We start from the raw sequence: 15,218 nt of genomic DNA on the forward strand, positions 1-15,218 counted from the left end.
GCCATGGTTATGAGCGTGATGAGGCGCCAGGGACTATTCCTTCTTCAGGATCCTTAGTTTGGGCAGACGCATTTCTAATACCATAGAAAATATTCCATAAAAAGGGGATCAAATCATTTTGAGCTCAGCATTTCTCTTAATGCCCATGAAAGTAGAAGTTCTTAATTAAAACCAAGCAAACGTATATCGAGCATTCATTCACCATGCTATGCATCTCCCTAAATGTTGCCAAATACACGCACTTGAATATTGTATTATTATCACACATGGGGGATGGAAAGAACTCCCTATTATTCCCGAACTTTCTGTTTGCTTTCAATCAAATCCATGTTCTTATTCATTTATTCAACAAATATTTATTGAGTGCTTTCCTAATGCCAGGCACAAGGCTGAGGGATACAGGATATCGGGAGGAAGAATAAAGAATGGTCCCTGTTCTAATGGGCCCTGCCATCTAGTGATAACTGCTGCCTTCCTGTGGTACCTCTCCTTCCTTCCTCCTCTATTATTGTCTATGAGTCTCCGCTCTTCCAACCTTTCCTGGTGACCTGAACTTCCTGGAAGGTTATCTTAATTCTCATAATTCTCCGCAGTATATTTTTCTTGGCCAAACTGGGAGATGTTAACTTCAGACCCTCAGATGTCTCATCACTAAGAGCAAGATCCCTGTTTGGGCCACGAGGATCATGGACTTAGAGAGGTTTAGAGAGCATGTAAACGTCTGAACAGAAACTGGCAGGATTCTTTGAAAGCTGCACAATAAATCTTTGGTTTATATGGCTATTGTTTTAATACATCTTGTGCATGTTTTCAGAATCAGGGCAATTTGATTTCTAAACTCCCTTCACATGTATGTGTGTATAAATATGTATATATATATATATATATATGTATGTATGTTGTGTGTGTGTGTGTGTATATATATATATATATATGTATATGCATGTATGTATGTATGTTTTGACCCATAAAGAAGTGGGGCTTTAGCCCTGTGCTCACATTTTGTATGTCTGGATTCCTCAGTACTTAGCTAAAGCACGACTGCTGTTGCCTTGCAGGCTTACGACTAGGAGGTACTTTGTCTGAGAACAGGGGTAAATCACGCTTGTTTGGACTCGCCCAGTGCCGAATGCCACGGTAGTCCTCTATCAGGTTGCCCCCGACCCTGACGGCACCCTGGAGTCCCCATCACAATAATACAACGGCTGGCTTTCTTGTCTGCCCTCCACCAGGAAGTAAGCATGCTGAGGCCGGAATCCAAGCTTCTCTTTTTCACTCTATTAAGCAAGTAGCAGAGCACCTTGTACACTTTAAGTGCTTGATAAATACTTGCAGAACGGGTCCCCGTAATGAGAGTCTGCAAGCTAATTTCAATATTCAAAAAAAACAAAAAAAGCCAAGCTGACCTCCAAAGTTGTCTTTGAAGTGACTCGCACCTACCAGAAACCCTGCGTTTACCAGTAGCAAGGATTCAGGGGCTCATAAAAAATGTCAAGTGATCTGTTTATGGCTGTTATTAAAAAAAAACTCAGTGTGATAACGCGGGTTATGTCATGCTTATCGAAAGATCTAAATGGTTATGTCATGTTTTTGACTAATAAAAATTGTGCAAACAAACTAATTGTTTAAATAAATGCAGTTGATTTCTCCCAGCGGTAGAGAAAAAGGTAGAAACTGCTGATATGGTGAAAAAGGCACAGCACTGGAGACTAGATTTCTAGTCTTAGCTCTGGCCAGCTCAGATTTCACATTTCTATGAGTAATGGGAACTATGTTGCTGACTGCTAGCCAGCATATTTCTCCCCTATTTACCTACTTCTAAAGCCCCAGTTTTATACAGAGCAGCAATATGCTCAGCTATAAGACCTAGATTTTCCAGCCTCCCTTGCAGCTAGAGGAGATTGTGTGGCATAGCTCTGATCATGCTGTGTAACATTCTATAAAAGGTGGCAGAATGAGCTGGCGGGCACTTTTTGCCCTTGTCGGTTCCCTTCTTTCTGCTTGGAAGGCAGATGCATGGAAAGAGGGTAGTGGCCATGCTGTGACCATGAGGTCACAGCATGAGGATGAAAACGACCCATTAAAGCATGGGTAAAAGAAGAAATCTCAGTCCTTGATGGTGCTTTGGTGACACCATGACAGTCCTGAATCATGTATTTGTTTCTATATGAGAAAACTACAACCTGCTTAGTCCGACTTTCAGTTACTTACAGCCAAACACATTCTTAGTGGATACAGGGAAAGGATTAAACCAGAAGATTCTCAGAGCACTATTCTGAAATTCTATGGCTCTAGATGAAGCTCAATCAGTGCTTATTTGCGATTACTCTCAACTTCTGCCTCACAACGTGTATAGTGCAGGCCCCTCCCTGCTTCTCAATCCCAAAAGCACAGAGTTGCCTTACCTAGTGCTGAGCATTTAAATTAAGTATCATTCATTATCTTGTTTTTGAAAATAGCAGACTTTAGGCAGAAACATAAGTTTCAAGAAGACAAACTTTCAAGAAGTTCGAAAATATCTCTGATGAGTACTCCAAATAATTATCAAAAAGAGTTAGGCTCTTTTAAATCATCAGGCAAACCTACAACTCTTAAAAAGGCAAAAGGAAGAAAAAGGATTTTTTTCTCCATTATCATGAATAAGATAGATTTTCATGATTAAATACTTTATTATGGTTGAAATTTTAAGTACTGGTAAAAGAAAGTCTCTGAAAGCCCAATTGCTCAGCTTGAAGTACACAGTAATTGTAATAATGTATAACAAAATACAAATGTCCTTACTGAAACTTAATCTCTTCCCCACTCCCTAGGACACTGCATAATTTTTAACCCCTTCACCTAATTTTAACTACATAGGTGGCAAAGTATTACCCCCATGATACAGATGGCCAAACTGAGGCCACAAGGTTAAATGATTTATCAAAGCCATAAAGAAAGCTAATATCAGAGAAGGGATTCATTTTAAGAAACCACATGTCTCTACCTTCACAAGGTAAATAGGAAAGTGATTGGAATAGCATAAACTAAGAAAAAAACATAGCCTTTAATAGCAAAGCCTTACTTCATAATCTTGCAAAAGCTTTCTTTGGATGAAAGGCCATCGTTCTTCCTCATCTTTAACATTCCTCATAAAGAAGTACTATATAAACTATTATCCTTTGTCACCCTTTGTTCTTCTGAAGCAATGACAATCTGTCAGTGTCAGGGAGGGGATGAATGTCTCTTGTGTACCTTTATGTGCAACTTGAGTACTTTTTATTCACTCAAGCAATATTTGAGCATATTTGAGCATTGTGTATGAGACACAATGAAGATACCCAAAAGCACACATTAGAGATCCTTCCTCTCAGAGGTTTTGCTCTAGAGGAGGGACAAGACATGTACATTAACTAACAAAGCAAGACCATGTCAGTGGAGGGAATGTGCAGGTGTGAAAGTCTCCCGGAGTCTGTGGAGTGTGAGATGATGGTGGTCTGGGTGGAGCTGAGCAGGTTTCGGGTAGAAGGTGGTACCCAAGCTGGTCTTAGGTTGGGCAATATGTGGACAGGCAAAGGCAGGAGGACAGCCTGAGATTTTCAAACCCTGGATGAAAACGGGTGATTTAATTGTTTGTATGACCTGAGTACGTACTCTACTTCCAGGCACTGTGCTATGGACTGCAAATACATGATTTCCTCTACTCCTTAGATAATACAATTCTCTTGAGGTTGAGATTAGGATCTTCAATTTATAGATGAGGAGCCCATGGCTCCAAGAAGGAAAGCTATGTGCTAGGTTCTCACAGTTGGTGAAAGTGGTAGAGACAGGATTCAAATACCAGTCCATTCGACCCCCGAAGTTTTGCACTTACCCACTCCCTTCCAGGCTCTATTTTTCTGCCTCAGCTTTACAATCATCAAAGAGAGGTTTCCTTTTTAAAAGGTGGCCACCGAATTTCCAAACATAGATAATTTTTGCAGTGAAAAATGGGGTCATTGTTTTTTCAGGGAGGAGACCTTGCTTTTCTGTAACTCTGTTAAAATACCACCCTTGGCCTGGGCACTGAGGTACGTTACAAAGCTACTGTTTACTAACTGGTGTTTGTCTCATCAAGGTAGTCCCCTGAGAAATTTTAAGGAAGGCAGCAGAAGCCTTGCAACCTAGGTGCTATCCAGAGGTGACTATACCATGTAATTCTGAACAAGAGTGCAGTAAACAGCCTCCCCAGTGCCCCAGGATCCTGATAAAGGACACACCTTTCTCTTCTTCCTTCTGAAGTTGGATCATCTGTCAGGATTTTCTAATGATTTATCATTTCAGACTGTGGTAACTCCTTATAATAAAAAGAACATGTGCAGTTGAATTCTCCTTTATGTCCAATGTCTCATTTATTCCACACTGGCTCCCTCGGTCAGACTCTCCTCCTTTAAATCCGGCCTCATCTTCCTAAAATATCAACTCTTACTCCCAGATGTGATGTCATTCCAAGCATTAGCTTTCCAACTAGTTCAGAGAAGAATAACTGGGATGATGATACCTGTAGCAAGTATGTCTTAAATAATAAGCACCTGAATACCAACCTTTAAAAAGGTCTTAGCCCAAGAGTGTCGCATGTTAGTCTATCTCAATTCTGTGATGATGACCACAAAGAGGCTGCTGAAGTATTTCATCTCAACTACCCCACTTCCCTTCACCAGACCACTAAGTGGGGCAGGATGCAATAAGAATGGGTACCTGAGTAGATTTCCCAGAAAGGAGAACTGAGGATGCTGGGAACCATCTTGAATTCTGGTGAAAAAAAAAGAATCTTTGGAATTCCATAATTCTTAAATTGAGCATCTTTCTCCTTTCCACATAAACAATTTCATGAGTATGAATAGATCAAAACTCACTGTCCTGTAGGCTAAGACGGTCCCCTCTGGTCCAACCCAGTGTGGGTCATTTTAGCAAATGTGATTGTTTAGCATGAAGAAAGCACCCAATCATGGCACCCACAGTAACTGCTAGAATCATTTCAGTAATTTCTAGAACTATGGTCTTACGGCAAGACACACAGAGGGCATTCAGTATTTATTGAATAAATGATAACATATGCACATTGCTTTGTGCTCCTCAAAGCGTCTCTACAAATATTGTTTTATTGTAGTTTCTGTATAAGCATATGAGGTTGGGAGAAAACATTCATTCAGCAGTAGTATTGTTCCCATTTTATCGATGAGGATATTAAAAAATTCAGAAGGTAAGTGGAAAGGGAAAGAGGCAGCTTAACCAACTAACCTGAGTGCTGACATTGCTGCTTCCCAATTCTTATCGCCCTGCTGTGCCCATGAGTCTTTTCTTTGTTTGGAATGCCCTCCATTCATGTAAGCAACTTTTAAGATTTGACTTCAATGTTATGTACACTTTGAAGTCTCTTTATTTGACATAAAGTGATAAGTAACAGTGCATTCCACATCATCTTCTAAATGCTTATTTTCCTGCACTAGATGATATGCTCTATGAGGACAGAAACCACTGATTTCCCAGTGTCTGTATAGTGACAGGTACTCATTAAATCCTTGTTTAATGGATGAAGGAACCTCCATAGTTCCCTCCTCTGAGGCCCTACAGAACTGTCTGCTTTTCACATTAATTTACCATTTAGAATGTTAACCTGACCATAATAAAGATGAGAAACGCCACATGCCTTATCTCCCTGAGACCAAAAATCTTCTGACTAAAAGGGCTTTGTATTTCTTACTTCGCACCACAGTTTCAATGCTTAAGGAATGTTGACAACGAGGAAAATATCATACTGGCCCATTTAAAGAAACTCATTCTGGGACCACATAATCCCATTCAGATGCAAGGTTTTCAAGTTAGGAAAAAATACATATTTAGCTTCTCTGATTGTACCACACACACTCTCACACACAAGTGAAATAATTAGGGATCTTGAGAAAGTTCCGTCAATGATCACAAGATGTTCAAAGATGGGGTAAGTGAGCAACCATAATTGTGGAGAGAGAAACTGCTTCACACAATAGTCAGAATACTTATTTTCTTCAGTCTGATTTCTGCACGTGTGCATTGGCCAGCCCTCTCAGCTGCCATATTTCCCTGAGATGCACACAGAGTATTCATAAAGGGATTCGGATTTGTGGCACTCACATTGAGATTAATGCAAGAAACATCAGTTTCCCCAGGCGTATGTCAAAGTAGACAAGAGACCATAACTTTCTAGGATGTTTTATGATACCAGCTGGTAGATCACAAACCTACCTAAACGAAAATCTGATGGGAGAAAGCAAACGTGGTTACAATTATTCGTACTCCTACTGTGGGAGTTTCATAAACAAACTAATAAATATTTTCATCTTGCAATAAGATCAAGTTAAGTGATTTGCTGACATTCTCTTGAGGTTTAAAGCTTGTCTTTAATGTGAAATACAAATCATATTTCTTGTGGACACATTTTAATAATAAACTTAAAAGCACATGAGACAAAAATAATGAAAACATTGCAATGAAAACCAGACAAACTATCTACCATTTCAAAAGGAGGGAATGAAGATGGCTCGTCAACACAGTGATTGCAGACAACCTCAATGCAAAATGCCACATATTGAAATCAGGTTTCAAGGAAAGGGAATCAGCAGGGGTGAGAGAATGAAAATAAGCTATTGCTTGAAAAGAGGTAATTGACTACACAAAAATAAACTACCTAACACACGCACACAAATACACACACATTCACGTGCATGTGATCCCCTCGTACAATTTGTAGGACAGGTTTGATTTTCCTTTAATTCAAATTACCTCCCACCTCTTTTCAACATCCCACCAGCAAAGAAACAGGTAAGGATCAGGGTTTGATGCCAAACCTCTTGGGTCCCTACAATTCCAAAGCAGCCCCCGAGGATAAGAAATTGGAACACTTGCTGCCTTTAGGACCACTCTGGGGGAGCCTTCATTGTCTCTCATTTTGCTACTCTGGTCTCATGTCTCTCATTTTGCTACTCTGGTCCCAAGGTCATGATCTAAGCACAATCAAGGGTGCCTGTGGAGCAGCTCACCTCTGGGTCCTGTAATGACAGGTCGGTGATGCTGTGTGAATGCCGTTCCCAGGGAGGAGGTCTGCGAAGGGGAGGGGCTGCTGAAACCAGACTTCTCCGACTTCTTCAGTGTGGTTGGAGATGGCATTCCTGGCAGGAAGGATGGATTGACAAGCACACTTAAATCACGGAACAACAGTTTATGCAACCTAAAAGATTAAACTTAAAAGAATTTAAAAAAGAAATCTACCTGTAAAGGGAAAATTTGTTTTGAATTGGTTTGAACTTGTCATAGGAACAAACAGGTGACAGAACGGTCCCCTGATATCAGCATAGAGCTGATTTCAACTTACTCTCCTAAATCACAGTCCATTTGGGGGTTACTGATCTTCTCTAATTATGGAGCACCACTTCCCCAGTGCTTCCTGAAGTTGTTGTCTGAGCCAGTGGCCTTTCGGACCCTTTGTAAAGAAGGTTATAGAAGCATATGAGGACCTCATATGCAATCATCTTATCTTGCCAGTTACTTTACTTCAGTGTCAAGGCACTCTCTCCACATTTTATACAATTTAGCTATTTTAACACTTAAAAAACCCTCATCAATGGTAACTCAGTTGCTCATCCAATGAATAATTTATAATAGAAAAAAAAGAAAAGGTAAAAGTTAAAAAATAAAAGTTAAATGGTTAAATAAGGTATAACCAATGCAAATAACACTGTAAAAGAATTATGACAATGGAAAGATATTTAATGACATGAAATAAAGACATGGAAAGCGATTACAAAATAGGATATTATACAATGATGCCATTTTAAAATGTATTTCTATGTACAGAGAAAGAACTGGAAAAAATATGCATAAACTATAACAGTAGTTCTCTCTGCATGTTGGATTTCAGTGATTTTCACTGCTTCTTTTTGCTTACTTGTTTTTTCTATGATGAATATATTTTAAGAAAATAAAAGCTTGTTTTTTAAAAAATAGTATTTTTACTATAGTCTAAACTTTTCATAGCATTTCCAGCATAGGAAATGCTTTGGGAAGAAAATAATGGGAAAATGGTCCCTTGTAATTACTGCATCTGTAATGTTCTCGGCAACTACGCTGACACACACAACTAGAGGCATCTATCAGTTTGGTAGGGTGCCAATTAAAACAATGAAAACTTGGATATAAAAATAAAGGAAATGACTCCTAGTCTCCACATCACAGGAAAGATTTGGGCTCTTTTAAATTTGCAGCACAAAATTGGTCTGATTTCATGTTAAAAGAACCAAATCTCATTTTACTTATACATATCTACATGTATTATGTTCTGCCTATGCCCAGAGAATTATTTGGGTGAACTGGAAAAATAAGTAATAAAAATAATAATGATATTAGCATGTAAACGTTACCGAGTACTTGCTAAATTCCATGTACTATTCTAAGCACTTTATAGGTATAGATCTGTTTAGAAATTTAGTTAGTTTGTCTAAACATGTCCTTGTTATTTCTAATCACAGATTTCCTTAATGAAATTCTACAAGACAACCTTCAAGTGTGACCACAGATTCTATAAGGAGAGAGACCAGGTCTGCTTTGCCTGCCTCTATTTTCAGGCTATCTAACAAAGAGTCTAGAACATATCAAGTGGCCTGAAAAGATATGTAAACTACCTGTACAGTTCTCGGCTTTATCTGTGGCTTTACTAAGAGATGCCTGGACAGAGCAAAACTTGGGGTATTGACACCTAAGAAAGAAACAAATTGCAAATCGGCAAGCACATTTGCATAGTCAGACATAAGGACAACATGAAGTGGCGTGTGATTTCACACGAGCTAGACAAATCCAGATCAGATCCGTTCTACAGATCAATGTGTGTGTGATTTGAATTAGAAGCAAGTCACTAAGTGATTTAGCTATATTTATTTGCTCGCTGAATCAGTAACCAAAGTCAAGGCATGCCAATGTCCTAACATCCTTAGGATGAATTGAGATTTTGGGTCAACGTTCATTACAAGTGACCTAACCTAAGGTATCATCATGTAATTACATCACAGGAGAGATTTCAAATTAAAAAGTGAAAGGAAAGAAATAAAAAGCTCCCAAATGTAAAGAAATCTCCCAATTCATTCAAAACTCTTCTGTGCAAGGCAATTTTTAGGCTTCCAACCAGTCCACTGATTTAAACTCAGTCGAATGCCTGAATTATGTGTCATGGAACAGAAATAGAATAGAAAATGAAAATGTCAAAACTTTTGAGATGGCAGAATTTTTTTCAGATGATGGAATTGATGATGAAATGCAGTATCTGAACTAATCTTATTAAAGAAAGCAAATGGCTGGACTCAAGGAAAAGTCATTTCTTTGAAATGTTCATGTTTTCCAACCCATGCAATTCTAAATACGTCAGAAATGTTGACATGATTTAAACCCACCACTTAACGCTTTTAAAAGGGAAAGTGGAAGTCAAATATAGACAATTAGCATCAAAATGCTTATCAGGTTAGTAAATGGATTCAAAATGATCAAAATTTAAATCCTCTTTGAAAGGGTTAAAGAGAGAAGAAATACTTTCTGCATACAAGAAGAACAAGCCAAACTCTGTATAATCTTCTAAATTTATCACGGTCAAGTAATATGAACCCCAAGGCTGTCATGAATCTCAAAATTACTTTGTGATTTCAATTTTTAAAGACTCATATTGAGCATGTTTCCTTATTATTTACTTATATTTTCTCCATATGCATAATGTATGTTTTGGTTAATTTGCTTTGTATACTTAATTGACCAAATGAAGTTTTAAAATGCTAGTCAACTGCTTTATGTTTAAAGCTAGACAACATTAATCCTGCCTTTTATTTTTGAAACCAAAGTTGGTTTCTGTACGTTACTTTAAAAAGAAACTCTTTGTTAAAATTTCTTTTACCAAATAGCTATGCACAACTGTTACACAATTACTGCAAAGATTGACTGATTGGCTTTCTCTTAATGAGTCAAAATTTTGATTTAGAACTATTTTTTAGAAGTATCAGATTTTTAAAAAAAGATTATAAAGTAATGCTACACGTTTTTCTGGAACAAACCAAGTATTACTTCAAAGTTCCTTTCAATATGTAAAAATAAAGAATTATATAGAATTGGAAGCAGAAATTTACCATAATGTTTATTTTCAATGGGACATTCCTGGAGACCTTCAAGATGGCGGAAGAGTAAGACACGGAGATCACCTTCCTCCCTACAAATACATCAGAAATACATCTACATGTGGAACAACTCCTACAGAACACCTACTGAACACTGGCAGAAGACCTCAGACTTCCCAAAAGGCAAGAAACTCCCCCACATACCTGGGTAGGGCAAAAGAAAAAAAGAAAAAACAGAGACAAAAGAATAGGGACGGGACCTGCACCAGTGGGAGGGCTGTGAAGGAGGAAAAGTTTCCACACACTAGGAAGCCCCTTCACTGGCGGAGATGGGGGGTGGCGGACGGGGGAGCTTCCGAACCACGGAGGAGAGCGCAGCAACAGGGTTGCGGAGTGCAAAGCGGAGAGATTCCCGCACAGAGGATCAGTGCCGACCAGCACTCACCAGCCCGAGAGGCTTGTCTGCTCACTGGCTGGGACAGGTTGGGGCTGGGAGATGAGACTCCGGCTTCTTCAGAAGTCAGATCCCAGGGAGAGGACTGGGGTTGGCTGCGTGAACACAGCCTGAAGGGGGCTAGTGCGCCACAGCTAGCCGGGAGGGTGTCCAGGAAAAAGTCTGGACCCGCCTAAGAGGCAAGAGACCATTGTTTCGGGGTACGAAAGGAGAGGGGATTCAGAGTACCACCTAAACGAGATCCAGAAACGGGTGTGAGCCACAGCTATCAGCGCGGACCCCAGAGACGGGCATGGGACGCTAAGGCTGCTGCTGCAGCCACCAAGAAGCCTCTGTGCAAACACAGGTCACTATACACACCTTCCCTCCAGGAGCCTGTGCAGCCCGCCACTGCCAGGGTCCCATGATCCAGGCACAACTTCCCCGGCAGAACACACAGTGCGCCTCAGGCTGGTGCAACGTCATGCTGGCCTCTGCCGCCGCAGGCTCGCCCCGCATCTGTACCCCTCCCTCCCCCTGGCCTGAGTGAGCCAGAGCCCCCAAATCAGCTGTTCCTTTAACCCCGTCCTTTCTGGGCGAAGAACAGACGCCCTCAGGCGACCTACATGCAGAGGCGAGTCCAAATCCGAAGCTGAACCCTAGGAGCTGTGCGAGAAAGAGGAGAAAGGGAATCTCTCCCAGCAGCCTCAGGAGCAGCAGATTAAAGCTCCTCAATCAACCTGACGTACCCTGCATCTGTGGAATACCTGAAGAGACAACGAATCATCCCAAAATTGAGGCAATGGACTTTGGGAGCAACTGTAGACTTGGGGTTTGCTTTCTGAATCTAATTTGTTTCTGGTTTTATGTTCACCTTTGTTTAGTATTTAGAGTTTATTATCATTGGCAGATTTATTGATTTGGTTGCTCTCTTCCTATTTTTTAATATATAGATATATATATATTTTTTCTTTTTCTCTTTTTGCAAGCATGTATGTATATACTTATTTGTGTGATTTTGTCTGGATAGCTTTGCTTTTACCATTTGCCCTAGGGTTCAAAGTCTGTCAGGATTTTGTTGTTGTTGTTGTTTTTTAGTATAGTTTTTAGTGCTTGTTATCATTGGTGGATTTGTTTTCTGGTTCGGTTACTCTCTTCTTTCTTTCTTTTTTATTACTTTAAAATTTTTAATAATCATTTTTTATTTTAATAACTATTTTATTTTATTTATTTCTTTTTTTCTCCCTTTTCTTCTGAGCCATGTGGCTGACAGGGTCTTGGTGCTCTGGCCAGATGTCAGGCCTCTGCCTCTGAGGTGGGAGAGCCGAGTTTAGGACACTGGTCCACCACAGACCTCCCGGCTCCATGTAATATCAAATGGTGAAAGCTCTCCCAGAGGTCTCGATCTCAACGCTAAGATCCAGCTCCACTCAATGACCAGCAAGCTACAGTGCTGGACATCCTATGCCAAACAACTAGCAAGACAGGAACAAAACCCACCCATTAGCAGAGAGGCTGCCTAAAATCATAATGAGGTCAAAGACACCCCAAAGCACACCACCAGACATGGTCCTTCCCACAAGAAAGACAAGATCCAGCCTCATCCACCAGAACATAGGCACTAGTCCCCTCCACCAGGGAGCCTACACAACCCACTGAACCAACCTTAGCCACTGGGGGCAGACAATAAAAACAACGGGAACTATGAACCTGCAGCCTGTGAAAAGGAGACCCCAAACACAGTAAGTTAAGAAAAATGAGAAGACAGAGAAACACACAGCAGATGAAGAAGCAAGGTAAAAACCCATCAGACCAAACAAATAAAGAGGAAATAGACAGTCTACCTGAAAAAGAATTCAGAGCAATGATAGTAAAGATGATCCAAAATCTTGGAAATAGAATGGAGAAAATACAAGAAATGTTTAACAAGGACCTAGAAGTACTAAAAAGGAAAGAAAAAAAATGATGAACAAAACAGTAAATGAAATTATAAATTCTCTGGAAGGAATCAATTGCAGAATAACTGAGGCAGAAGAAGAGATAAGTGACCTGGAATATAAAATACTGGAAATAACTACTGCAGAGCAGAATAAAGAAAAAAGAATGAAAAGAATTGAGGACAGTCTCAGAGACCTCTGGGACAACATTAAACGCACCAACATTCGAATTATAGGGGTCGCAGAAGAAGAAGAGAAAAAGAAAGGGACTGAGAAAATATTTGAAGAGATTATACTTGAAAACATCCCTAATATGGGAAAGGAAATAGTTAATCAAGTCCAGGAAGCACAGAGAGTCTCAAACAGGATAAATCCAAGGAGAAACACGGCAAGACACATATTAATCAAACTATCAAAAATAAAACACAAAGAAAAAATATTAAAAGCAGCTAGGGAAAAACAACAAATAACATAAAAGGGAATCCCCATAAGGTTAACAGCTGATCTTTCAGCACAAACTCTACAAGCCAGAAGGGAGTAGCAGGACATATTTAAAGTCATGAAAGGGAAGAACCTTCAACCAAGATTACTCTACCCAGCAAGGATCTCATTCAGATTCGATGGAGAAATTAAAACCTTTACAGACAAGCAAAAGTTAAGAGAATTCAGCACCACTAAACCAGCTTTACAACAAATGCTAAAGGAACTTCTCTAGGCAGGAAAAACAAGAGAAGGAAAAGACCTACAATAACAAACCCAAAACAATTAAGAAAATGGGAATAGGAACATACATATCAATAATTACCTTAAACGTGAATGGATTAAATGCTCCCACCAAAAGACACAGACTAGCTGAATGGATACAAAAACAAGACCCGTATATATGCTGCCTACAAGAAACCCACTTCAGACCTAGGGACACATAAAGACTGAAAGTGAGGGGATGGAAAAAGATATTCTATGCAAACGGAAATCAAAAGAAAGCTGGAGGGCTTCCTTGGTGGCGCAGTGGTTGAGAGTCCGCCTGACAATGCAGGGGACATAGGTTTGTGCCCCGGTCTGGGAAGATCCCTCATGCCGCAGAGTGGCTAGGCCCGTGAGCCATGGCTGCTGGGCCTGCGTGTCCGGAGCCTATGCTCCGCAACGGGAGAGGCCACAACGGTGAGAGGCCCGCGTACCGCAAAAAAAAATAAAAAGAAAGAAAGCTGGAGTAACAAGTCGCATATCAGGCAACACACACGTTAAAATAAAGACTATTATAAGAGGCAAAGAAGGACACTACATAATGATCAAGGGATCAATACAAGAAGAAGATATAACAATTATAAATATTTATGCACCCAACATAGGAGCACCTCAATACATAAGGCAAATGCTAACAGCCATAAAAAGGAAATCAACAGTAACACAATCATAGTAGGGGACTTTTAACACCCCACTTTCACCAAAGGACAGATCATCCAAAATGAAAATAAATAAGGGAACACAAGCTTTAAATGATACATTAAACAAGATGGACTTATTTGATATTTATAGGACATTCCATCCCAAAACTAAAGAATACACTTTCTTCTCAAGTGCTCTTGGAACATTCTCCAGGATAGACCATACCTTGGGTCACAAATCAAGCCTTGGTAAATTTAAGAAAATTGATATCGTATCAGGTAGCTTTTCTGACCACAACACTATCAGACTAGATATCAATTACAGGAAAAAATCTGTAAAGAATACAAACACATGGAGGCTAAACAATACACTACTTAATAACGAAGTGATCACTGAAGAAATCAAAGAGGAAATCAAAAAATACATTAAACAAATGACAATGAAAACACAACGACCCAAAACCTATGGGATGGAACAAAAGCAGTTCTAAGAGGGAAGTTTATAGCAATACAATCCTACCTCAAGAAAGAAGAAACATCTCAAATAAACAACCTAACCTTACACCTAAAGCAATTTGAGAAAGAAGAACAAAAAATCCCAAAGTTAGTGCAAGAAATCATAAAGATCAGATCAGAAATAAATGAAAAAGAGATGAAGGAAACGATAGCAAAGATCAATAAAACTAAAAGGTGGTTTTTTGAGAAGATAAACAAAATTGATAAACCATTAGCCAGACTCATCAAGAAAAAAAGGGAGAAGACTCAAATCAATAGAATTAGAAATGAAAAAGGAGAAGGAACAACTGACACTGCAGAAATACAAAAGGTCATGAGGGATTACTACAAGCAACTCTATGTCAATAAAATGGACAATCTGGAAGAAATGGACAAATCTTAGAAATGCACAACCTGCCAAGAGTGAATCAGGAAGAAATAGAAAATATGAACAGACCAATCACAAATACTGAAATGGAAACTGTGATTAAAAATCTTCCAACAAACAAAAGCCCATGACCAGCGGGCTTCACAGGCGAATTCTATCAAACATTTAGAGAAGAGCTAACACCTATCCTTCTCAAACTCTTCCAAAATATAGCAGAGGAAAGAACACTCCCAAACTCATTCTACAAGGCCACCATCACCGTGATACCAAAACCAGACAAGGATGTCACAAAGAAAGAAAACTACAGGCCAATATCACTGATGAACATAGATGCAAAAATCCTCAACAAACTACTAGCACACAGAATCCAACAGCACATTAAAAGGATCATACACCATGATCAAGTGGGGTTTATTCCAGAAATGCAAGGATTCTTCA

General features: G+C 39.5%; 1 protein-coding gene across 4 annotated transcripts in view; it reads right to left on the minus strand.

Annotated features, from left to right (window-relative positions):
- Nucleotides 1-15,218, minus strand: part of NFIA (nuclear factor I A) — a gene marked incomplete at its 3' end in the record, with an annotated part of 387,320 nt that overhangs the window by 73,651 nt on the left and 298,451 nt on the right. For all 4 annotated transcript variants that reach the window (XM_082651779.1, XM_082651780.1, XM_082651778.1 and 1 more), the window contains exon 7: nt 7,035-7,163. In XM_082651779.1, the coding sequence (XP_082507905.1) occupies nt 7,035-7,163 (129 nt within the window). The remainder of the gene's footprint in view (nt 1-7,034; nt 7,164-15,218) is intronic.

Source organism: Grampus griseus (genome assembly GCF_964374135.1).
Source record: "Grampus griseus genome assembly, chromosome: 1".
Lineage (NCBI taxonomy): Eukaryota > Metazoa > Chordata > Mammalia > Artiodactyla > Delphinidae > Grampus > Grampus griseus.